At 44.0% G+C, this 26,622-nt stretch overlaps 1 protein-coding gene across 1 annotated transcript; it reads left to right on the top strand.

Moving 5' to 3' along the window:
• The first annotated feature begins 280 nt into the window (after positions 1–280).
• On the top strand, positions 281–26,622 carry brinp3a.2 (bone morphogenetic protein/retinoic acid inducible neural-specific 3a, tandem duplicate 2). Its single transcript, XM_012834156.3, has 8 exons — positions 281–1,829; positions 10,448–10,752; positions 15,156–15,346; positions 16,644–16,834; positions 22,458–22,563; positions 23,169–23,405; positions 24,117–24,339; positions 25,078–26,622. The coding sequence occupies exons 2-8, from the start codon at positions 10,559–10,561 to the stop codon at positions 26,192–26,194; spliced, it is 2,259 nt and encodes a 752-aa protein (XP_012689610.1). The 5' UTR covers positions 281–1,829; positions 10,448–10,558; the 3' UTR covers positions 26,195–26,622.

Below are 26,622 nucleotides of genomic sequence, written 5' to 3'. Positions count from 1 at the left end.
AGTGAAGGATTAAGACTATTTCGTTCATTGTAAATGACCTTTTGAAAATCCACATCACATGTCACAAGGGGAGTCATTTTCATGCATGCAAGCCATGAGAGTCTAGCCTTGGGCGAGCATTTAATACACTGTGTGTACTCAGTAGCAAATTAAGATTCAGCACCTTGGATAGCAACCCACTGTGTGGGTGAAGGAAGTCTTCCCTTGCCTTCTGACTTCTTGTCCACAGACCACATCTATTCATATGTGGTAATGTACACACATACAGAGAGGACTGACTATACCAGAATGACAAATCTTGAGAAGATATACATTTGCTCTTTGACTGTTGCAAAAAGACAGACAATTGCGGTTTCTCTCCACATACACACCACATTCACATTCACAAATGAGAGTTGCCCATTTAGCATCTAGAATGACACCAGATTCCTGTCCACAGCTGTGAATCAGTGCTCAGGCGTCTCAGTGTTTTCTGCCCATTGGTGTCCATAATGAAAATGTGAACATTTATGCAATGATTCAAATACCAAGTATGGATTGGTTACATTCCTCTGCAGTGCTGTGACTCATGTGTCATTACGAGACATATGAAGACCTCCGGAGGGAAAATCTGAATTGAAGAGCAGACCAAGCTGTCTCACAGATAAGTGACCTAACTACATAAGATGCATCTGACATTGACAGGTGAGTTTCACCCTTCTATATTTGAAATATATAAATAAATAATAATAAAAAAACGTACATTCACTTAAATCCCCACGAGTGCTGCAAGAGTTTCGACAACTGAGGTTTTCTCTTGTAAGGAAATAAAAGGAGAGAAAAAAAAACTTCCACAACTTAGCAAAGCTTCAACAAACTGAATTTGTTATTGCCAGAGCTCAGAAAATGTCCACATGGAAAAATAATTCACACCGCTGACTCTTTTGAACTCTAGAATTATGCAGTTCAGTATCAGAATTGAAGCAAGTTCGTCCCTGAATTATAGATTGCTTGAATGTGGAGAATGACCTCACAAAGGAAGGGTGCCGTTGATACTGATTTAAAAAGAGGGCTCTGAGATAAAACAGCAGTTACTATTCCTTCCTCATCAGCGGTCCTGAGTGTATCCTCCAAAAAAACACCACAGAGGACTACTTGTCTTCTAAACATGTGACTGAGTGAGAGGGGGGCAGCAAAGAAGCATAGCGTCTGCGACTGCTGCCGCCTATGCATTGAGATTGGTCTCTCACACACTCTAACACGACGATGCCGAGTAGGAGGGTCAAGCAGAGCTATGTGGTGACACTGACTTTATCAAGGAATATTTAACCGATGTTCGCTGGCGCTGATTCATACGAAGGGCTGTTATTCAGTCGCATTCCGCCGCAGCTATCCTCTTGTGAGTTCGTTGCTCTTTTGTTCGTGGAAGGCATACATCTCCCATCTTAATTGTTAAAGCTGTATTCCCAGTTGCCTTCTTCTCTTCGCGGATGGTCTCATTCTGTAAAGTCTACATATCCTCAAAGGTCACCGGTTTCAAGAACATTAATTCTTTCAGGATAAACGTACTTTCCGCGTTATTATAATGAAAACATTCTATCACCGAAGTTCATCAGAGGACGAGAGCGCTGGAGAGGATGCCTCATAATGCTTCGGTAACAGACTTTGACTGCTGAATGTAATTTCAATTAATCTATTCACAGTTGTGTGCGTTTATTTGGGGTTCTCCTTTCACTATCTTCACGCCACGAAGTTGTCACAGTTCCATGTTTACACAAACAGTTGGCTGTAGGATTTTACCGAAGAATGGGAAAGGAACTGACGAACTTTGCCTTATGCTCTGTACTGCGGTGAGTTGTCTTGTGGCGATTACCTTTTAATTGTGATTTATAATGCATAGTGTTATCTAAGGTAGATAAATGTGCAGTCACTTTTCTTTATATCAATACATTCTACACTTTCTTATAACACTATAATGTTATAATGTCGGCATGTTCCTTTTTCGCACTGGTGTTGGTTGGTGTGAGATTTGTAAGATCTGCTCTCTCTCTCTCTCTCTCTCTCTCTCTCTCTATGGCTTTCTCTATCTCAGACTCTCCCTCTCTCTCAGTCTCTCTCTTTATCTCCCTTTTGCTCTTTTTCTTTCTCTCTCTCTCAGCACCCCCCTTCTGTTCCACACACACACACACACACACACACACACACACACACACACACACACACACACACATAAACATCCAACCACAAACAAACAAACAAACATCCAAGGATCCCTAAAGGCCTGTTGGTATTTCTGCAGGGGATCGAATCTCTTAACACTGATGAACACTGAATAGGATTGCAGAGTGCCATTGAAGCATAAAGCACCAGCTTGAAGCTATTCAGAAACTATTTTTACAGTGATTTACTAATTAAAATCTGTTGCCCTTAGCCCTTCCAAGGCATCACAGACAAGTCATTTTGATGGCTGGGTAAGCTTGTAACCCTCTTGATTAATGGCAACCACTTTCTGGCAAATCAACTGTAAAGGTTTATGCAAAGCGAGTTTTCTAGACCAAATATGCTAAAGGCTGTTTTGTCTGACTGCAATACTCAGCCTGCGAAGAGAGCAAGTTTATCCTGTTCCATTTGCAAGGGCTATGAACCACATTCGATGTACCCATATACATTGATCCCCACACTAGCACATTTGATTTCACTATCATTTATGGCAACCCATGACTGTGCATCAGGAAACACCCGGCCCTCATGTCACGTGTTCCCAGATATGGCAGGAGCGCATTGCGCGGTGCTAGGATCTTAATCTGCAACGAAGTTCTGTGTGGATTGAGCCACAAAGGGGGCTGCTACACACCAGGCTGAGGAGCTTTGGGGAGGGAAGTGTGCGTTAAGGTTTTGTCACAGTAATAGGAGACACACTGTGCTGCAGTAGGCTGTCTCCGAGGCTTTCTCGCCAGCCCGGGCGCACCACAGCCAAAACCCTGAGAGGATTTTAGTGACAAGCTGTTATGTTGCTGTTTATTACCCCACAACAGGGTCACCGTCCTGCATCCTCCAGATCCGTTCAGCCAGACTTCGGGAGGTAGACACAGGAGGCTCAGAAACACGCCTGGTTTCCCTAGTTTCAAGCAAAACAAATAAAATGTTTTATGTTTTTTAGCATACAAAACCACCTCCACGCGTGGGAATTACTACATTTTCAAAGAGGTATTGATGTCGCATTGCATCAGAAACAACTTAGACTACGTCTCAGATGGTAGCAAAGATGATAATGAGTGTAATTATCTGTATTCATAAAGAAATTCCCATCAGACTTGACCCCTGACCACACAGCGACTACACTCAACTCAAGAGAGATTACCTCAGCTGTTGGAACACAACACAAGAGGTGCTTGTTGCAGTGGCAATGCCTTCTCTGTCTGACAGGTCTGTGTACTCAGGAAGTCAGTCTTCTGCACCTTCACTCGACTATTTGCAGTTTCTTGAGCGCGGGTCCTTTGTGTGAGGCAATGGGAGCCAGTGTCTGTGTTCACGGCTGAGTCTGAGGGCTGAAGGCAGCTACACCTTCTGCGGTGGATTGTGTGATTGTGTGTGCGGTGGCCCAGCTGTCTCGCATCTCTGGAAACCCTGGCACAGTTCGGACATTTCTAAACCACCATTTAGAGGTCCTGGCGCCCGCATAAAGGCGAGTTTGAAAAAGAAAAAAAAATGCACAGTGAAGGCACACACGCGCACGCTCATGCTCATGCGCACACACACGCACACACACACACACACACACACACACACACACACACACACACACACACACACACACGCACACACACACACACACACAAACATCACAGTCAAATGCTGCCACCTCAATGGTCCATTCATCCTGTCCAAATGAGTGATTTAGTCATAGATCAGAGCCCGTGAGAGCCCTCTTATTCAAACAAATGTGCTCCCATCCTCAATGGGGGCCTTTGCCTACAAATCCCTGTCTCCTGCTAAAGTGGCCCCTAACAACTCCTCAAATCAATGAATGGGCGACGTGTAAAGGAGTGAGTGCGTGCAGCAGCAATTTAAAAGCATCAAAAATGCAGGAACAAGAGGAGGAGAGATTGCTTGGGCTCACGACAGCCAGGCAGCGAGGCAAACGGGCCGTTGGCACGAGAACGCCTTTGTGCTGAGCAGCTATTGCCCATTATTTTATGATAATGAGCAAAAGAGCATATCCCTCAAATCTGCCCCTGACTCGGGCGCTTTTGTGTGACACAGATGAGAGGAAACACAGTGTGTGCACACAGAGATTGGCAAGCTGATTAGGGCTTAAAAACAAAGATGCCCCGAAGAAGGTGGCATAATTGAGATATACATGTGCATATTACGTATGTATGCAAAGCCAGATGAAGCCGACGCACATCCCTTGCCAATCCTCATGAAATACAACTATGCAGTGGAAAACAAAAGCCATCAAAATGCAAAAAAAGAAACAAAAGGAAACGGAAGCCCCTTTTTGTATTCTGCGTATGTGATGCCATTACTGGAAGGCAGCCATCATAAATCATCAAACATAAAGTTCAACAGTGTTCACACTTGAAGAAAGAGAGAAATTCGACTCATCATAAATGCACAAACACATAGTGAATGACTGAAGTACCTCTGAACTGTGGATGAAAAAAATAATAAAACAAGGGCAGCCGAATTGAAATACGGCTTTTTTAGCAAATATATGCCCAATATGGCACGCTGCAGCCCTAATAACCTTTTTTTTTTAAGTGGAACCTCTGGGCCTGGTCGCTTTTAAAAGGCCTGTGTGTGTTTTAGTGAGATTTATGGATGCTTTCCCCCCACTGTCTTGCTCTCAGCTACCCTGCTGTGATATGCAGCCAAATAAAAATGTACAAGTGAGAACTTTACGAGCTGGATGGCAATAATTAAAGGCACATCTTTGATTACTTCCTCTGCATTGATTATGCCAGCAGCTTTTATGCTGTTCTAAATCCTTCCCTTTGTCCTGTTTAAACATCCCCTGCTAATTGATTAAATCCAATTTAGATGGAAAAAGCATACAAGTCTACAAAACCACAATTAGCCATGCCATGCTGCATCCCAGTCTTACCACTGCACGTCAGCGGCTGGTGTGTCCATGACTCAACTTTGATATGGCATGAAATCAATCCCACAGTATTTACATAGAAAAGACATGGAATAATTCATATGACATTTTTAATGACGTATCATCACAGAGGCAAAGCTCTCTCCCCCCCCCTTTCTCACACACACACACACACACACACACACACACACACACACACACACACACACACACACACACACACACACACATACACACACACACAGTCTTGAGGTTTTGTCTGTGTACACCTGACATCAGACAGATTGCAGACAGGCTCATGTTGTGCTTAAGATTTCAACAGCATCCAGAGTAATATTTTGTGCCTCATATGCTCTCAACTCTTCATCTCTCAAATTGACAGCAAGATGAGACAAGATATTCGATTTTTGAACCCTTCACCTGACACAGTGGCAGTGTGCCTGATTTCATATTTGTTTTATTGCTTTTTTTTTAGTAGATGCATTCGCTTTGATATTTCCACACACGTGTCTTCGCACACACGCTCTTCTTATACTTCCTGATAGGTAATTATGACTCGCAGACATAACTTTGTACAAAAGAAACGTGTTACCTCTGGCGTCCAATGAAAGGTATTGTTGACTGTCGTAGCATGAGAGATAAGTGGGTTAATTAGGGGCAAAATTTCCATTCGTCAGCACTGAAGGGGAGGATGTAGAGTTTATCAGTTCCTGTTTTAGACTCGGAGGATGGTTTTTGGGCTAGCTCGGAGATACGCTCCAAAGCGCCAGACGTACCGATTGAATCCTGTTGAAGACATTTTATGAAACCTTTTAATCAAATCCCCTGCCATGCACAACATCCACCCCCTCCACCTACTCCCCATAATCAGCCCGAGCAGCCCCCCACCTCCATTTCAAATCCACTCAAATGTTGAGGTATCACGAACTGATGTATTTGTACTCCTACTGGAGGCTCAGGCAGCGTCCTGTTCGGTGCCAGAGTTGTCTCTGACAGTGTTGAGCAGAAGCCCCGAGCCAGAGGAGAGTTCATGCAACGCAGTGCACTGCACTCTAAACAGGCTTAGATAAACACCTTGGAGAGATCGGCTTTGGGGAAGTGCTCAAATCTCATCAGCCTGATCATTTCTCGATCATTTAAAGGCATTTAGAGAGAGAGAGAGTTTGTTTGCTCCCCGTTTGTACTGTAGTGACTGGGGAAAGCATGGCATCCGAGGAGTGGGCAAACAAAGTGGCAAATGGTGGTTATTTCCGTATACGATATGATCTCGTGTGGAGTGCAATGTGAACACAGTGGGAACTGTCTGAGGTCAGTGGTTCTTGATGAGTCGAAAGAACAGAGTGGCTGAATCTTAAATCTCTTGTTTTCTCCTCCTTATGAAGGCACTTCTCTGGGTGTCACTAGATAACAGGAAGGCTGACTGGCACACAGGACAATACCAGCCTCTGTTACTGTAAAGAAAGGGGCCAGAGAATGCTTCATAAAGCTATGACCTATTTACTGATACCGGAATTGCCCTAATTCCATGATAAATTGTATCATTGATCATTAATTAGAATGTGTTGCTAGGGTCCCTTGGGCTTAATGGGATTCTCTGGTGTTTACTAGGCCGAGTTCAGGCCTGGTTTTTGTCACACAGTCACTCAAAATATGTTTGCAAGGGTACCAGTTACTGTGGTGATATAAAAAAAAATTGAAATTAGATGCCATCTCAGATGAAGATTAAAAGGAAAAAAAGGAACTACTGGCTTGAAATATTTGTGGCTGGGTATTACATATGAAATGGACAAAACTTGATGAGGTCTTATTGAATATGAACAATCATTACGCCCACTGTAGGATGCAAAACACCACAGTTGAAAGATCGTTGCCTGGTTGTTCTCATGAATGAAAATTTGTGCAAAATAGTAGCTTCTACCAGAATGGTATCATGATAGCTTCCTCCAGGGGTATATACACAACCATGTGTTTGCAGACATTTAACAGCCAAATTATAATAAGGATGTTTTCCTAGGGTGATGAAAACATTCTGGTACAAATGTTCCTACGCAAAGGGCTTGTAATATTTTTTTTCAAAGAACAAGGCTACAAAGACGTGTACTACTAATGCATCACAAATGTGGCATAAATGATACATTTACGGAGGGCTCACCTTTGTACATGTAATGATTTTTTTAATGTGTGTGATTGTTATGTATAATGTAAAAGTTACGACTGACTGCTTTACATTTGTCAGTCATTTGATATTCTGAGGAAATACATTTGAAATGCATAGGGCATTTGCATAGCCTTGTAAGGACCCAAATGAACAGTGTATTGTAGATTGGTTAGCCTCAGTCATAGCTCTGATCTAAAAGCCTTTGCATGCTGAGCTCTGCCACGGCTGTTCAAGCTTATATATACGGCAATACAAATGAGTGTTCCTGCGCTAATTAGAACAGTGTGCAACACAGGTAATCACATCAAGGACCAGACTACTCAACAATGTTACTCTCAACTATCCATCACCATCTATCATCTATCACCTCTCTCTCTCCCTCTCTCTCTCTCTCTCTCTCTCTCTCTCTCTCTCTCTCTCTCTCTCTCTCTTTCTCTCTCTCTCTCTCTGTCATTCTCTGCTCTTCTCTGCTCTTCTCTGTCTTCTTTCATAATTTTCTTTGTCTAATGCCCTGTTTTGCAATGACTTGACATCTGGTAGTTATTTTGCTTCAATAATGATTTGTTGAGAACAATTTTCTTTTTGTCCATCCACTTTTGCATCATCAACACAATCCACATATTTTTTGAGTCACACGAATAGCATACAAACATAAGCGAGAGAGAGAGAGAGATAAAGAGAGAGGAGAAGATTGTGCTATTGACACGGTAATACACGATCTATGGCCTGTTCTATGACTTTGTATTGTTTGGAAAGCAGATATTGTCCACACGCATAATCTTTTCAACCTCTCTCACTGAGGTTATCAAATGGTCTTTCAGAGACACAGAGCAGTAGCCTGCCACCAATACCAAATATCTGAAATGCTTCAGGTTATCTCATCCCAGGTTTGTATGCAATTATATTTCAGAAGGCCTGTCGAAGAGCTGGAGCCTCACACAGCAGATAATAAAAATGTGTTTCACTTCCAGGCCAGATATTTCATTTGTTTTTAAAAGGATTACAGTATGCCACACAATTCAAGGTGGACCATTTTTACTGTAGTTTATGAAACACATTGTTTGTATAAGCATAAATGTTATCCAATCATGTCCTCACATAAGGGAATGAGACACACTTGATATTAATTCAGTAGAACCTAACAAAAATCCCTGCGCCTGTTGTTTTAGAGGTAATATGCCTACTGATCCCACAGTAGCTGACTCAGAAGGTAGCAATCTATGAAAGTTTGCATACTTGTGGAAGACATTCCCAAAGTAGGAGGTTAGAGTCCTTTCATCTTCGCTGCTATTTGCTTCTCTGCATAAACTTACAGAAATGCACATTTGGAGTATTTTGCTCCATGTACTCAACAGACAGCAGACACTGAGAAATCACTTTTAACATCGCACCTGCTGAGCCGGTATCATGGGATTAGCATCAGCATTCAACGCTAACCACTGCATTCACAATATTTACTCTCACAGTGTTTACTCAAGCCCCTTATACAGCAGGGGAAAGTCATTTGGCATAACAGTTTAATTGTATCAACACTGAAATAAAGAAACAAATAAACAAACAGGCAAGCAATACCACAGAAGGTGAGGGGGGAAAATGCTCTCTGTTTAGGAGCCTCTGTTCAGTGTGGCGTATCACTGAGGGGGGGAACTGTGATGCATTGTGGGTCCCCCACTGAGCACTTTTACTCTGATCCAGCAGGGTCTGCTCATCAATATGCATGGCTGTGTGTGTGGATCTCGACACTGAAGAATTAGATGTCATGCCGCAAACACCCTGGCTTTTAAATCTGGTGTAATCACAGCTTTAAAAAAAAAGAAAAAAAAGAGAGAAAACCTTGTAGCTAAGATCAGCGCTGTGTTCGCACTGGTAGCGATCTACTTATCTGTGAATTACATGCAGGCTGTTCTCCAGTACGGACGCCGGCACTCAGTGCACACCTCAAGGTTGGACAGTGTTCTGAGGACGAAGACAGGACACCGATGACACAAATTACCCCTAGGTGCATTTCAAAGTGAACTGCAAAATGATGTCATATAAAGCTTGGAAAGCGATTTCTTTTATTATGTTTCAATTTCTCCATTTTTCCAAGGGGTGGAGGGCTTCTGATGTAGATTTGATATGTTAACCTTCCTGGTGACCTATCACACCTCTCCTTTGCTTCCCATTGAACACATACTGAGCGAAAATGATAACTTTTTTTTTTTCTTTCTAAACCCGGCTACTCAAACGGGCATATGGCAGGCATGACTTGACAGACTGTCATCAGGCTACAGTAATGAGACCTTTTCTTCTCCAACATCTGGTTTCGACACGGTTGCAGGCGGCGTTGATTGACAACCTGCACAAGAAATATAGGAAGCGATAGGAGTCCAGAACAAAGCGAAGGAAACAGCAGGACATGAGCTGAAAAGAGCTTCGGTGCAAAATATAACCCTGCCATGGCAGCTGCGTTCTCATGACAAGGGACGAGAAGGGAGGAGATGAACCGGAGCTAGCTGTGATATCTGAGCTGCAATGGTGTGCAGATAGTGGGGAATGATCAAATATGGTGGCGGGGAACTTGGAAAGTTCTGGTAGTTAGAGTTTGTGAGTTCGAGACTCAGTTCTGTTGGTGTTCATCGGAATGGTCTATAGAGATAAACTATACCACTTACTGAGGAAAATATAAATAATGCGTACTCTCGATTCAACGGGGTTCTAATTGCAAAGCTATCTTAATATTTCTCAAGCACCGAAAAAATGCAAGTTATTATGCGAACCACATTTTAGGGGAATACATTATGCTTCTCACTTACAGACAATTAGTAGACCATTGCCTTAATGCATTATCTTTTGTCTCCATTCACTGACAAGATCTCTCTGTAGTCCTAAGGAAGACTTCAAGGCTTAAAAGAAGGAGACCGTTATAATTCTCTAATTGCCTCCTTTGTGTCTGTGTGTGTGTGTGTGTGTGTGTGTGTGTGTGTGTGCGCGCTTCGGTCTCTAGTGAGTCTGGAATCTGAATGTGTGTGTGTATATGTCTGTGAAGATGTGTGTATGTGGGTTTCTGTCTATGTAAAATGTGTGTGTGTGTGTGTGTGTACTCACATTATGCTACGTGTGAGCCCTTCTTGGCTGCGCCTTTGTGTGCAACTGTACATCTCTTTTTTTCTCTCCCTCTCTCTCCCTCTCTCTTTCTCTCTCTCTCTCTCTCTCTCCACGCTCAGGTGCGGTTGGGGAACAGAGGGAATGCAGAACTCCCACAATTCCCAAAGGTGGAGTGAGCTAGCGTCCCTGTGCTGCTGCTGCTGAGCCCCCGGACGCTCCCATCCTCTCTGATGGCTCTATGGGAGTTTGTGACTGTCAGCCTCCACTGCTGGGCTGTGGCCATCGCCAGTCTTTCTGAGGAGAGGCCGGGCGGGCCTCTAGACTGGCTCCTCTCAGACAAGGGGCCCTTTCACCATTCCCAGGAGTACACTGAGTTTGTGGAAAGGAACCGCCAAGGCTTCTCGACCCGCTACAAGATATACAGGTCAGGTGGTAGCTGATGTTCAACTCCTGAAAAGATTTATCTAAATAGTAGAGGAAGCAAAAGCAATTTTAAGTGGGTTTGTATTTATGGATAGTATGTTCTTGTTGACATATGGCCAATAGGAAAGCTCTTAATATAAGCTAAATCAAACACTTAATGGTACTTTAAAAGGGTATAAAATTGAAATATTTAGCTGTTTTCTGGTCTATATGGTGATGAAAAAAACGTGTTACTTGAATCCCTGACAGAAAGTTTTAGTCGCTATTATTTTGAGCTTTTGTTTCCCCCTCATGGTTGTGTCATTGCAGCAGCCCTTCCCCCCACTACAATGTGAGAGATGCAAGGTGTCAAGGCACATACACATAACATAATAATGGAGAATTCTTAGGCGCAGTGTTTTGATAAGTGATCATTTAGTTCCATTACGGCATTTCACATTTTGAAAAATATCTCCAGGTCTTAAAGGAACATTCTGACAAGTCAGATATGGCAATATATGAGGAGGGCAAGAGAACAAATCATTATCTGTCAAACACCCAACATGCTGTTGTGAGTCTGGCAAATGATTGCAATAAGTGAGAATATGTCATAAATCACATTGTTCATATCCATGGTTTCTATTGGATAAACCTCCTTAATGGCGGTCGCTGGCATATATGGATTTGAGAGAGGACATTTTATGGCTTTACAGATTTGCTCTGTATTGAAATGGCATTTTTATATATTTATTTATGTATGCATTTCCCCCCAGCCTCACGTTACTGGGGAACATTAGTGCATGTAGCCACCAAGATTAATAGCCTTCTGATCCGTCAAAGTAATTAGTGAGGTCTTAATGCATATTACCCTGCATTATGACAGTTATCTCCGGGGAGGGTACTGTCAGCAGCTTCCTTGAGCTTGAAGCTCAGAAGATTGCAGCCACCTTTGATAAGTCATTATCTGAGTCTATGTATGGCATTGATTATGGATATGAGTCAAACACGCTTGGAAGTACGTGAAGATAGAAATATGTAAATCTTTCAACAGCTAAAACATACCCACAATGTCAAGACCACCCTAATGAGATGAAATGTGTTATGTTTAGAAACTGAATGTACAGCAAAGACAAAAGGACAGCACAGATCCCCGGCAGGTTCAGTGGACACCCACATCAATGGGCCAATAGGAGATCTCAACATAGCATCGACAACCAGAAACAGGAAACATGAAACGAGAACAAAAAGACAGAGCAAAAAGAGGACAGGAGATTCTGCCAAGTGGGGCTTTAATGCCATTAGCGGTCTATTCACTGGGCTCTCTTGGTGGCGGTAAACAGCGTGCACATTCGCCTGCAGTACCAGAACACGGCATGCGCGTGTTAAATGTGTGCTCGTCACTGAGGCTTGTAACTGGTGTTCATTTCACAGAGGCAAATCATTATGTCATGGATCCATGCTGATGAATTCAGGCCACGCACCTCTTCAAATCGTCCACTGTGGACTTTTCACAGTAATGATTTTTTTTTTTTCTCTCTTGGCGTCAAATGGACATCTTATCAGCAAACAATCCGCCTCCGTAATTATTCTGATCTCCTTTTGTTGTTGGTTTTTGTTTGTTTGATTTCTGCAACAAGTGACGCTAAGGCTACATAATAATTGCCTTACAGGTTTGCCCCTCAGGCAAGTCTTCATCTCAAGCTGTGTCAATGACAAGCGCAGATCTAATCCCTCCATGCCACTGTTAATTCCCCCAAATTGCCGTAAGCCCTGAAATACGGCCAGGACGGTGCATTTTTTGGTCAAATTGCACCCACTCCTGTCAGTCCGGTCCCCCACCAATAAAAAATCATTCCAGAGCTAAACAGACCCGGAGAGATTAAAAGTGACAATATTATTTTCGGGACGGGTTCCCCCCTCCTCCTGTGCAGTTTGTGGCTTTGGTGCTCTGCTGAATTCTAATAATCGGTAATGACACAAAGAAGATGAATCACTGTACCAGAAGTGGTCCTTCTAGTTACTGTGGTGTGTAGCAGCAGTCTTTGTAATGAAAGTGTACCACCTCACTCCTTCTTTCAATTTTCCACCTTTCTCCTTTATTGAATTTGAAAGAATTTTTTAATGAGTTCTCAGAAGGAAATGGGTTCACTCTTCTTGTGTGTGAGATGGCGTCTGCATGAATCCGTGTGTGTGTGTGTGTGTGTGTGTTGCTGGCCACACCATGAAGAACATTGGTGACACAGTGGCTTTGGTCCCAGTAAACACGAGGATCAGCTCCACAGCACCACCTGCTCAAGCTAACTATTGCCAAGGACAGTTGCCCTAGACACCGGCTCAATAGATAATATCAGGGTTCTTTCCAGGATTTCTTTTTTAATTTGAGTCTTCTTTTCTCAGTTTCTTTTTTTTCTTTTGGTCTTTCTTTCTTTCTTTCTTGTTTTCTTTTTTTTCTTTCTTTCAGGTACGGTCTGCCTTTTAAATTTGTACAGAATTCTGTATTAGTTTGCCCACCAAAGATTAGAATGAGACATTCCCTCACCTGACAATAAACATCCATACCGTAAATTCTTTTATCTCTTTTTTCATTTCAAATTGATCTTTTTGATCTCAGAAAAGTCTCTTTCATCCCACAAATTACGGATGTAAATTGTGTTATGATGTAAGCTTACTGTTGCTTGCGTATGGGTAGCTGTTCTTGTACATGAACCAAAAGATGTTTTGCAAATAAATAAGTAAATAAATGAATGAATGAACAAATGAATGAACGAACGAATGAAATCAAACCAGCTGCTTCTCTAGTCGCATGCCAAGGCTATTATAATCCCCTGAGAGCAGAGAGGCCAGATTTCACATGCACATCTTGAACATGACACTGAATCATAACGGTCATCATGTTTAATGGCAAAATAAAGCCCTCCACAATCAAACTCACCGAACAGCCATCAAACACAGCTCTCTCCCTGTCACAGAGAAAGCCACTAGGCCTTACCAGGACTTAAGATAAGACAAGGGAGGCTTATCACTCTCAACGGTGACTGGAGGGGAGAATGACAAAGGGGGATTTGCTCTCTCTGCCACGTGGCACCATCAGCGCCTTTGATCTAGGAAGTCCTCACACGGCAGCAGGGCGTGAAAGAGAAGAAAGATATAGAGGGCCTTGGCCCGGTTTAGAGAAGTCCCTCATTCCTCTGTCGTCTGACGAGATTGAGATTGATCATCAGATTTCATTGTGAGCGCCACCTTTTCCAGGAGTCCCACGGTTACGCCAAAAAACGCCAAAACATTAGTTCGATTCCAATGGATTGAGTTAAATGTATTTTCCCAATTTACATCCAATAGCAGCTGAGACCTTTTTGCATAATTTCTCTTAATTGTATCACTTTGCCTCCCCCCCCCCCCCCCAGCGGACTGTTGAACTCCAGATGGAATTAAGGGGGCTTTTTTTTCCCCTGGAATGAATCAATCAAACATCTGGGTCGAGAGGCCTCCCTCATTACTCCTGATTTAATGTGATATATATCCTTTCAAAAGGCCAACCTAATGCCATCCATCACCACTGCAGAAGGTTGCCCAACCTACTTTGATTACTCGAGACAAGCTTCTATTTCAGTGTGCGGTGTATCATTTGGGAGTGATCGGGATCGTGGTTCAGATTTCAGTGCCTGAACATCTCAGCGGTTAATAGTTTTGCACCTGTGACTCTCCCTGTCACTGTGTTTGTGTGTGTGTGTGTGTGTGTGTGTGTTTGTATTTGTATGTGTCAGTGTGACTGTGTGTGTATGTGTAGGTGTAGGTGGAAGGGAGACAGAAAGAAGGATAGTTGTGTGTTGACACTAAATAGAGGTGCACAGACGCAAAGGTAGAGAATAAATGCAGACCCCACACAGAGACATTATCCTAATCTGTAGTGGCTAATTAAAACAGAACAAACACTTATTTATTCCAATTATTTTTTGCATGTCCATCCTCCAGGAAAAGTGTTTGTTCTTTGCCAAAGGCACAGCAAATTGCCATCATTTCACAAAAACATTAGCACAGCATGAAGGGGTTTTACAGCACTTCTTTCGTTGCTGTCCTGGTGGGGAAAAAAGCAGGGGGATATAGGGCCGACTTGTGTGGGTTTTCTTGACATTGCATATTTTGGTTGTGATGTGTTTATTAGAGGGAGAACCTGTCAGAGGCTTACTTTGAGTCAGCCTTCATCCTCTGAAATGGTTACCTGGTCTCAGATGGTAGTTAAAGCTAATGATCTGGTGAGGCGGTGCGTGTGTTACCCCCTAAAGACCCCGGCTCTCCGCTGCCTGCTGCTGCAGACGCTTGTGCATTAATAGAAACAGATCATTAGTGACGGCCTTGTTTACTGCTGTACTGTACCCCCCACCCTTCAAAAAAAATAATAATAAGCCCTCCTCTTCTGTCTCACAGAGAGTTCGGGCGCTGGAAAGTGAACAACTTGGCGGTAGAACGCAGAGACTTCCTGGACTCTCCTCTGCCCCTCACCCCAGAGTTCATGCGGAACATTCGGCTCCTGGGGCGCCGACCAACCACCCAGCTAATTACGGACAATCTTATTAAGAAGTATGGAACTCACTTCCTCCTGTCGGCTACGCTTGGAGGTAGTCAGCCCTTTTTTATGCACACACTCACTCATGCACTGCATTTTAAAGAAAGCAGAATTTAAATTAGTGTACTTATGATCAGCCTGCAAAAAGTAGGAACAGTACTTATGAGTATTTACGTATAAAATACATCATATTATCCTTCAAATGAGGTTGGTAACATAATGAAATACTGTTTGTGCTACAGAAATGATTCTAGGCTAGAGTTAAATGTATTCCATTCAATATTTTCAATATTTCATTTCAGTATTTTCAATTAGTTTCTGCCTCTGCTAAGCCCTGCTTGTTTCCTTGTTTTTGAGAGCACAGATTTTAGTTTACAGCATTGTTGGAAGCGGGAGGCTGCATGGTCTCTGTTCGAAAGGGGATGGGATTATTTCAGGAACAAAGCCTGGATCATGTCTGGCATGGCGACAGAATGGGCTGCCTTTCCAAAAGCCACACTTGTCGCTTACTTGACACGGCTCGCCATCGCTGAAAGGTCACAACTTAGATAATGTGAAAGTCCACCCGACTTATTCGACCTCCGCTCCGCTCTGGATCCCATCCAGTATTTTGCAGTATGAGACCATGAAAATGAAGAGCCAGTGGGCCTGGACTGGGGCCAGCTGTGGCCCTGTGTCTGAAGTTGATTGTCTATCTGCGTCGAGCAGAACATATGGACCTCATGAAATAAATAATTGTACCATAAAGGGTGTAGGCCATGGATGCCTCTTGGCTATTGGTGAAGGTGGCATGGCAGAAAAAAATGGCATGTTACATGAAAACAACAACCGAGCCAAACCTCCCAGGTCTTAGCCTCTGAAACATACCCTTCTGCTCAGTAAGACGACTCCCACACTGCTTTATATTATTGATACAGATGAATAAACATGCGTTGGATATTAGTTCTGTTGCTGTATAAACTAAATGAAATGCGTTTCCAAACCCTGTAGGCGGTGTACTGATAGATGCCATACATTACCTCTAACCCACTGCATTGATCTACATATCTGAAAACAGTAAGGGTACACATAGGAAGCTATGCTTACTGTATACTGCAGGCTTACCTGGGTTCTCAAAAGTGAGTTCTAGTGGTCCAGAACTTCATGCTGTGTGCCACTGCTTGATTCACCTTGCCCCAATTTGGAAGGCACAGTTCTGCAGCACACCGGTACAAGCTGAAGTCATAGGCAAATGCACTACAATGCTTGAGCACTCTTCTTTTTTTTTTCTTCTTCCATGAAATGACATACACTACCAGAGTTTCAGCCTTTTCTCTTTTTTTTCTTTCGCGCGCTGTCCGTGTTCGCAGGAGAGGAGGCCTTAACAATATTCGTGGACAAGAGGAAGCTGAGCAAGAAAGCCGAGCTGAGCGACTACTCCAGCAATGGCACGGCCGTCACTCTGGAGACCCTGCACCAGCTGGCTGCCTCCTACTTCATCGACAGAGAGAGCACGCTGCGCAAGCTGCACCACATCCAGATCGCCTCCACTGCCATCAAGGTACACAATGCGTGGATAAAAAAAGCAGTGGAAATGAATAGCCAGCCGACCTGATATGGTTTTAATCACAGTAAATTCTGTCAAGGCAACTTAACTAACGCTGGGCATGTAAAAACAAGAGCACGGGCTGACGTGTTAAACATTAGCCATATGTTGTGTTTTTGTCAATACTCATAGTCCTTTCAGGTCAGTGGTATGAGTTTTCGAGGTAGTAACAATATGCTTGTTAGGGTACACAATGTGGTCAGAGCAAATGCACTCTGATACATTAATTAAATTTGTTTTTAAGTATGTACACATGCATGCCAGTACATTGCAGACAAGAGCTCTGATTGCTCCCGCTCTCTTGATTTTGATTCACCATTTAATTGCACAGAAGCACATACAGGCACACACACACATCCACACACAGTGCAGTTCACTTCCATTAATAGTAAATGAACATTATGCTCAAAGCTTGTAGACCTGCTAATAGAAGAATGCAAATTCAAAAGGTTTTCACAGTAGAGGCAGTTGAATAGCACATTTCCTTAATGGAATTTCACATATTCCTTTGAATGCTTCCTACACCAGATGAGGGCAAAACCTAAATGGTGTGTTTTATGACTGCCCTGATTAATGTGCTTGTATGGAGCGGATTTAATGCCACCTTGACATGCAAACACGACTTTGGGATGAAAGCGTATTGTTTAATAGTGCACCGCACGCAGGAGCCGTGCCGTGTGGAAATGCGGTGCACAAAAGGCATTGCTTCACGCTGTGTGACGAGAAGAGAACGTGCCACAATGAAAAGTAAAATCATTTCATTGTTTTGCATCTTGTTCAACTACCATCCAGAAAAATAATAAGAGGGGATAACATTACACACAAATTGAATTATGAAATCGAGGTGCTGGAAGTGTGTGTGTGTGTGTGTGTGTTTGGGGGGGCACTTTTGGCTCTCAGAAAATGTTAATCAACAAGACTGTCCACGCTACGTAAAAAACGGAGAAAGAAGTACTGTGCAGATAGATAACTTTCCATGTATGTGTGTGTGTGTGTGGGGTGGGGTACGTTCATTCTCCGTAGAACATGAGTGCAAGCTTCGCCCTTCAAAGCTTCAGTGTCAGTGTCAATGGAATTAATCTAAGTCTGTTTTTTTCTTTTTGGATAAAATTGATTATAAAGCACAATTTCTTTGTAAGTCGATCTGAAGCAGATGCTGAAAAGCCTACCGTCTCCCTGGTCCTTTGAAGCCTCCAGCTCCAGCTGACAGTCTGGGTGGTAGCTCTGTTAGGAGACTTCAAACTGTGCTAACTGAAGGCTGTTGCTTGAATAGCCTTTAGGGTATTGGTGATGCAAGAAATATGGCTTCAACAGTAAATCTAGCAGCAGTAAATCATGTATGTGTGTGGTCGTATAATCTGAAATGCTTAACAGTGTGCATTAAAAACACTGTAATGGTAGATTACAATGGTACAATACATGCTAGCAAGGCGCATGAGGCGTAGGTATAGGGAGAGGGTGGCCAGGTGGCGCCGCTGGACCTCACAGGACAGGACTGCCGGAGATATTTCCACTTACCTGCAGAGGCTGTTCTAACTCCCATCTAACTGGTCCCGACCTGGAGAAACACCACAGGCTGAAAGTGACAGAAGCATTGGCCTTTTACGCCACTGGATCCTTCCAGCATTCCCTGGCCTCCATGGTCGAGGTATCCCAGTCGGCTTTAGGCTCAGCAAATATGCAGTCACCACCTCCCTACTTCGCAGAGCCCCACAGTTTATTGTTTTTCCATCACCTGATACCCAGCACGTAACAGAGTAATGTTTTAGATGCCCATGGGTTCCCGGGGGTCTTGGGTGTACTAGACTGTCCACACATTTTGTTGTACGTGCCCACGGTCCATGGGCATATCTACATGAAACACAAAGGGTTTCATTCCATCAAGTTCAAGTTCAAGTGATCTGTGCTGCGAATTGTGGGGTTCCTCATATGTTTGCTAACTATCCTGGCTCTACCGATGACTCTTTCATTTTGGCAAATTCAGGTGTTCCAGCAGCCTTCAGGGCATTGCATTTTGGATGGTCGGTTGTTAGAAAACAATGGCTGTCCATTACACACCTGGCTTTTCACGCCATACATTATGCCAATGCTGTTGTCAAGCGCCAGGTCTGTGATTGAGGGAACATTTGGCCCGTTAAAAAAGCATTTCAGATTTTTAAACAAGCCTATCCTCGCTTTGTGGTTACTGAGGTGCCAAGCCTGTTCATGGTGCTTGTTGCGCAACGAAATTAGGACCCATTAACTTTAATGAGGTAAAGAAAAAAAAAAATCATTCAGTGAAGACATTTGGATTATTGTGTCAAAACATATTCCAAAAATAAATTCTATTGAAGAATAAATGCTTCTTCAAAGCATTTTACTCTATCCTCCAGAAGACAGCATAATGTTCTCTTACTTTGTTGTGTGCTGTCCTCATTTGCACTGGTTCTTTGTTCCTTTTCTTTGCCCATTCTCTGAGAACGTGGTTCCCTCTGTTGCACAACTGTTCTGGAGGTTAGACATTTTTATTACCACTTAGAGGGCACTTCTCAGGTAGTGCGCGGTGTTTGTCTGAGACTCGGCCGAGGTTATTCTTTTGTGGAGGCTTTCATGTGCGACGGCTCTTTTTTGAGTGGCAGGAGCAGGCACCGAGGCAAAGAGGTTCAGCTCTATCAGCAGAGGAGAATGATTCGGAGGGGGGAAGACGGGCGAAGGATTCTTCAACACATGCATCATTTCCACGGGGCGTTGACCCACACTCGCGGGACAGACAGGACTAAGCGCTCTGCCGTGTGGATTTCAAATTGAATGGGGTCGCAGTGAGGGAGGGCGGGAGGGGGAGATAGGAGGGGGAGACTGAGGCGACACTCTCCTACAGGGTTCTGTGGAGGGGAAATTTAGCAACTCATTTTGGGGAGGAAAAGCCTGTTAGCGTGCTGGTGTGCTGGGACTAGGCTGTGGAAAATCAGAGCCTGCTAAGAGTCCGCGCGGTGTCCCGCTAGCTCGGCTATGCTTAGGTTGTTTATCTAACGCATAATAGCTCAAGCTGTGTCTGAGCGGCAGGGATGATTCTTGTTTTGATTTGACAATTTCCAGACTAAATCATTGATAGCGGCAAACATTCAGGCTCACAACTACCACCCACTGAAACATGTTGTGACAGTGTTAGTGGCAGGAAAGAAAGTGTGATGAAAACTTCTTAACAGCTTGTCCCCATCTCCACCATGTGTACCTTTGCTCATGTTTGTTGTACCTTTCCGTGCCAGATTTCATCTTCACCCAGCAAATGGCAATAGTTTATTTCATCCCCTGAGTGAATCTGAATGAATAAAATATATATGTATGGGGTGCCAGTACAGAAGCCAGCAAAGCAGTTGGCCACATGAATGAAGGAGAGCCATAATCTGCCATTTGTCCGTATTTATCTAAGGATAAACAGATGGGGTTTTTGTTTTTTACGAAGTAATGTAATTCTGATCTCCACTTGTTCCTCAGTCTTCTTCCTGTTGCCATATGGCCCATCACATGGCATATCTGATCATGATGCTTATAGATTTTAGAATGCAAATGTTAGAGGAGGCACCGCTCTGCAATGTCAGCTTTCCATGGCCTGGTTTGGTCCAGTCCACAGGGTCAGGGTTGGTCCAGTCCACAGGGTTGGTCCAGTCCACAGGGTTGGGGTTGGTCCAGTCCACAGGGTCAGGGTTGGTCCAGTCCACAGGGTTGGTCCAGTCCACAGGGTTGGGGTTGGTCCAGTCCACAGGGTCAGGGTTGGTCCAGTCCATAGGGTTGGTCCAGTCCACAGGGTTGGGGTTGGTCCAGTCCACAGGGTCAGGGTTGGTCCAGTCCGCAGGGTTAGGGTTGGTCCAGTCCACAGGGTTAGCGCTTCACTCAAAGTGTGCCAGCTGGCTCAGGTGTGCGATTGTCTTTGAGGCTTTGTATGTCGCCGTCTCCCCCTCAGGCAACCCCCAATCAGTCAGTCGAGTGCCTACGATGGCTGGATGTCAAACAGCAGAAATATTGCTTTCCCTTGGCTTCCTCATGCATCACAAGGATTCATTTGCAAACGGTGTAATGTGAAGTGAATCAACTACTAAGCATTTTCACATCTGCTTAAGGAGATGAGCATGAGTGAGTGTAGTTGTGTGCGTGTGTTTGTACATTTGTGTGTGTGTGTGTGTGTGTGTGTGTGTGTGTGTGTGTTGAAGGTAGCATGTGAAAGCAAGGAGTATTGCTTTGAGCCAGTGCTATAATGGATTTGCTTTTGCCGTCACTAGGGGCCAGAGCATATAGCAAGGCTTGTAAGTTCCATATGTTCTTAGCTACGGCCATTGCAGGGTTAATATCATGTTCTTCATAGCATGTTTCCCAAAAGAGAGCACATTTCTTGAACCTGATAGTGGATTGTTCCCACACTGCATACACGTTCACCTCGTCCAGTAAAGGTCAAATATAGATGTTCCAACAAATCTCGGTCTCAAGTCCCCCAGTGTATGCACAGACCCACAGTGGGATGGGAGAAGAGGAACGTGTGCAGGGAAGTGTGTCCCTCTCCTATTACTGCACTGTTGGATAGACAGGTGATGGACTGGCAGCAGCCAATGCTGTCTCGCCTTATCTGCCCCCGCTGATAAAAAAATGTGTTCTGACAGACCGAATCTGAGAATATCTCTAAACTGATGAAGGTGTTCCAGCAGGCATGAGAAAATGGGAGAATGGGAATCAATTAGACGCGTTCTACCATTCTCGCGGAGGAAAGACACAGTGTCTCGTGTTTCAGATGCATGGGGGAAAGGGTAGAGTGGGGAGGGGGGGGGGGGGTAAAAAGGAGAAGTCTCACTGAAATGGTTTTCAGGAAAGGTCAATAGAGATGTTTCCGTCAATATGGCAGTGAAGAAATCCGGCCATTATTAAATTCCAAAGCGTCAGCCGCAGTGTGTCTGAGAGGGAGGGAAATGAAGAGCAGAAGCGTCTCCTTTCTCTCACTGGGTAGAACGGAATTTCTCTAACAAGAAATCTAATCAATTAAGTGGCTGTGGTGGGAGGAACAAAGCTACAATTAATTTAAACGCACAGCGCATGAAGATCTCCACTTACCTCCACTAGTCTAGCCGTGATTCAGAGACTATTCAGACATCTTGGTGATTAACTGCAGAGGAACTGCTCTGCTACACTGTACAACTAGACAAAAGGGTGACTCAAAGAGAGAGAGAGAGAGAGAGAGAGATGGTTCTGTTTAGAGAAAGGGAGCGTGTTTGTGTAGGAAGAACTTAAGGAGAAAGGAAGAGGCGTAGTACAGTGGGAAGAACTCTGACAGAATGAAAGAGTCGGGAGAAAAGTAGGAAAATCCCTGAGAGTGATGACAAGGAAGGGGAACTCCACATATATACCATGTATCCACACACTAAAACTACACTATGTTTGAAGTATTGCATATATTAGGAGTGTTAGACCTGCTTTATGAAAGCTGTCATAATAAATGAATCTGTTTTAAAAATTCATTGTATGATGCACACAAATCTGTTTGCAGTGCCCCTGTCTTTCGGCTTTTGAATATATTGGAAAAAAATCAACGCACGGTCTGTCTGTTGTTGCCTAGGTAACTGAGACCAGAACCGGTCCTCTTGGTTGCAGTAACTATGACAACCTTGATTCAGTGAGCTCTGTGTTGGTTCAAAGTCCTGAAAACAAAGTCCACTTACAAGGTATGTTGACATTTTTTTTTTCTTCATTGCAAATGTTGGGGGACATTGGTATATCCACAGCAGTATAGTGGCCCAAGCTTGTACCTCCCAGCTGTCAGGCTGTTATAGCACACATGCCGTGGCTGGCGCGAGCAGGCTCATGTCCAGCAGATGGTTGCATTCCTGGATGGCCAAGAGTTCTGGCTGTAAGCACAGTGAATGAGAGGAGAGCAGGGGAGGAACAATGCCAAATCCAATAAATGGAAATTAACAAATGCTTCGAAGGATGTAATGTGATGAGATGACGGAGGGTGACCGTGTCCACGGTGGCAACACATAACTCTGATAGGTGTGTTAACTACCACTGTTCAGTTAATTGGATATTAAACTATTGGCCATTGTCCTGATTTAAACACTAAAGGGACCTTGTTTTACTTCCTTCAATTCTCATTCCATAGCTATTTCTACATTCTGCCTGGCATCTGCGGGCACTAAACATGAAAAAAATCTAAAAGTGCAGACAAGTGATAATTTTGCACAGCTCTCAGAGTAGTCCAATGCTTGTAAACCATGAAGTCTAATAGTAGTCTAATGCTTGTAAACCATGCTTTATGTCTAAATTACAGGACTGCAGGTCATTTTACCAGACTACCTGAGGGACGTATTTGTCCAGGCTGCGCTGAGTTACATCGCCTGCAATGGTGAAGGAGGGTTTGTCTGCAAAGAGAGCGACTGCTGGTGTGAGTGTGAAGCAAAGTTCCCAGAGTGCAACTGCCCATACATGGACATCCAAGCCATGGAGGACAGCCTGCAGCGAGTGTCTGAGTCCTGGGCGACCTTGTACAAAGAATTTGAGGACTCAGGTAATGGCAGAATATGAAAGGAGTTAAAAAAAATTGGTTGTATGTAGATTGGACCATTTTCTCGTCTAATTGATGTGATAAATGACATAAACATTGAATATTGAACTTTTAGCAATCTCCAATTGCTTGGCACACTGTCTGCTCTCAGCAAATCAAGGCCTTGACAGGACTGAACAAAAAAAAATCAACACAGGTAGTTTACAGTATGCCCAGCAAGATTAATTACCCATAAAATGACTTTATTGCCACTAGCATTTCTCATCATCATAGTTACCGTAGTAATGGAATATGAACGAGGGCTTTTAATACAACATTTAGGTATTATTGCCAGTTAAGGTCACCCTGTGTGACAAAAATATTGCTGAATTGAAATGAGTATAGCTGGCATTTCTGCCATTCGGGTTCTAAAAGAGGAAAGAGGTTTATGTTGTGAAAGCACTAAAGTGTGCCGCGTGAGAGGTAGAAATGTGTCCTTCTGAGAGGGGTATAAAGGCATTCAGTGTCCTGCTTAGTCAGCAGAAGAGAAGCACCAGACCTGAGAAAACATAACAAATATCTCACAGAAAACAGTCCTTTTCTTGGGTTCTTAGGTGTTCTTAGGTAGTATGAAGTACAGCTAAAAAGAAAACGTTCCTCTTTTTAGATGTCTTGTCATGTTTGCTTGTTATATACTAAAGCGTATGTCTCTGTTTGAAAAAAAAAAAAAAAAAGACGAATTCAAGACATTTCTGACGAGGCTGCCACAGAACTTCTTCCTGAACACGTCAACAATACAGCACTTGTGGTCGCTGGATTCCGGGTTTCAGCGTCGCTACGAGCAGTTGGAGAACAGCATGAGAGGCCTCTTCAAAAGAGCGCAGAGGGTTGTGTACAAGCTCTTCAGCCTGAGCAAAAGGTGTCAAAAGCAGCCCCATATCTACTTACCACGCGAGAGGTACAGTTAATAAAAACATGTCTCTCCACACTCCAGCCCCAGAATCTCTGCCTGATCATTAATTCACCCATGAGATAATAACCATAGTTTGTTCCCCTTGACTTATTCATGAGGTGATTATCAGGCTTTTTGGGCGATGCTCAAATGCAGCAGTCTATCCTTCAGACATTTTCCCAGCGAGCTGGATGGAGTGTTTTTGTCAGATTGCCTTCAAGTAACACAGAGCACTTGAAAGGCCACTCGTTATCCAGCTTGTAGAACTTCACATAAATGAACAGTGTGCTATGTGACTGATTTTAGCTCTTTTTATTTCATGTGTTTATTTATTTATTATTTGCTGCAAAACAGTTAGAGTGAAAAAAAATGCTCAGGCAATGAATGCCTTGCTTGAACCCAGAAAACAAAAAAAAGGAACACCTCCCAGTCTGTCAGCTTTGCTCGAAAGATCCATATTTACTCCTAATTACGTTGGCTTGTGGTTTGGGAGTTTAAGAATAGCAGAAGTGAAAATCAAGGCCCACACCAATCTAATAAGATAAACGAGGAGTTGTTGCCGCTGTGTACTCTCCAATTAACATGCAAGTTATGTCTTTGTAATACACGCAGATAACCATAACATTTATCAAACCTTTTGGCAAATGTATGATTGCAATCACCTTCCTGCTGGCAAGAACTGAGAATATGTAGTGAGCAAATGAGCAGGCGGTAATAGATGCATGTCCCCCTCATTTTCTGCAGGCCACAAGCGTACTGGTTCAACTATTTCCAGTCCCTTCTCTACTGCTCCGAGAACAACCAGCTGGGGTCCTTCTCCGAGGAGCTCCACACGTGCATCTGTGCCTACGAGCACACCTCCTGCCAGGTGCCCACCCCGTGCTCCATCGGCGAAGGAGGCGCCTGTGCCTCCTGCGCCAGCGACAACCATACCCGCTGCGGCAGCTGCAACACCGGCTACATGCTCGGCCAGGGCGCCTGCCGGCCCATGGTGGCCGACTCCACGGAGAACTACCTGGGCTTCGAGACGGACCTCCAGGACCTGGAGCTGCGCTACCTCCTGCAGAGGTCGGACCGGAGGCTGGAGGTGCACGCCATCTTCATCAGCAACGACATGCGCCTCAACAACTGGTTCGACCCGTCGTGGAGGAAGAGGATGCTGCTGACGCTGAAGAGCAACAAGTACAAGTCCAACATGGTCCACATGCTGTTGGGCATATCCCTGCAGATCTGCCTGACCAAGAACAGCACCCTGGAGCCCTCTCTCACCCTTTACATCAACCCGTTTGGTGGCAGCCACTCAGAGAGCTGGTACATACCTGTGAGTGAGAACAGCTTTCCAGACTGGCAGTCGACAAAGCTAGACTTGCCCTTGGAGTGCTTTAACTGGACCTTAACACTGGGGAACAAGTGGAAGACCTTTTTTGAAACGATCCACATATACCTGCGGAGCCGCGTGAAGGCGGCCGGTCCCGGGGTCAATGACAGCACGTATTACGAGCCACTGGAGATGGTGGACCCGTCCAGAAACCTGGGCTACATGAAGATCAATAGCATCCAGGTGTTCGGCTACAGCATGCACTTTGACCCCGAAGCCATTCGTGACCTCATCCTGCAGCTGGACTACCCGTACACTCAGGGCTCTCAGGACTCGGCCCTGCTGCAGCTCCTGGAGATCCGGGACCGGGTGAACCGGCTCTCCCCACCGGGCCAGCAGCGCCTGGACCTGTTCTCCTGCCTGCTGCGCCACCGGCTCAAACTGACAGCCAGTGAAGTGGTGCGGATCCATGCCTCGCTCCAGGGCTTCAGTGCCCGGCTGCCCAACTCTCTGGATTACGAGACAACAAAACTTTGCAGTTAAGCGACAGCACTGGTTCCAGAGGAGTTTAAAAATGAAAGTACCGCTGAGAAACAAGAGAGAACAAGAGTCAAACTCGAGACAGAATTGAAAAATATCTTTTACTGTCGGCTTTAAGAGAAGCCCTGATCACATGTGGCAAGTGAAAATTGTACCCTAGCCAATAAATAGTACATTTACAAATCAAATTCTGACATACATCATGTCATATTCTTAAATCATCCTGTTGAACAGTAACAACTCATTTATACTATGTACAATTCTGGGGCTTACCTCTTGAGAGGAGCTTTTAAAATGTGCTGTATGTTTGTTTGTAACTTTTATATGCATTCCTTTGCTTCAGTGACAGTGCACTTTCCATTGAGAGATTAAGTAGTGTAAGTATGTTTTGTACATATGTTGTTATTAAAACATCATGGAATAACACAATA

This window comes from Clupea harengus, chromosome 10 (assembly GCF_900700415.2).
Source record: "Clupea harengus chromosome 10, Ch_v2.0.2, whole genome shotgun sequence".
In the NCBI taxonomy this organism is placed as follows: domain Eukaryota; kingdom Metazoa; phylum Chordata; class Actinopteri; order Clupeiformes; family Clupeidae; genus Clupea; species Clupea harengus.
The sequence above is the reverse complement of the archived record's forward strand: the minus strand, read 5'-3'. Positions and strand labels throughout refer to the sequence as shown.

Excerpts from the sequence above, each read along its gene's own strand:
- brinp3a.2 (XM_012834156.3), top strand. The coding sequence starts at position 10,559 with ATGGCTCTATGGGAGTTTGTGACTGTCAGCCTCCACTGCTGGGCTGTG. Across the intron at positions 16,835-22,457 it reads TCGCCTCCACTGCCATCAAG|GTAACTGAGACCAGAACCGG; the intron begins GTACACAATGCG and ends GTTGTTGCCTAG. Across the intron at positions 23,406-24,116 it reads CAAAGAATTTGAGGACTCAG|ACGAATTCAAGACATTTCTG; the intron begins GTAATGGCAGAA and ends AAAAAAAAAAAG.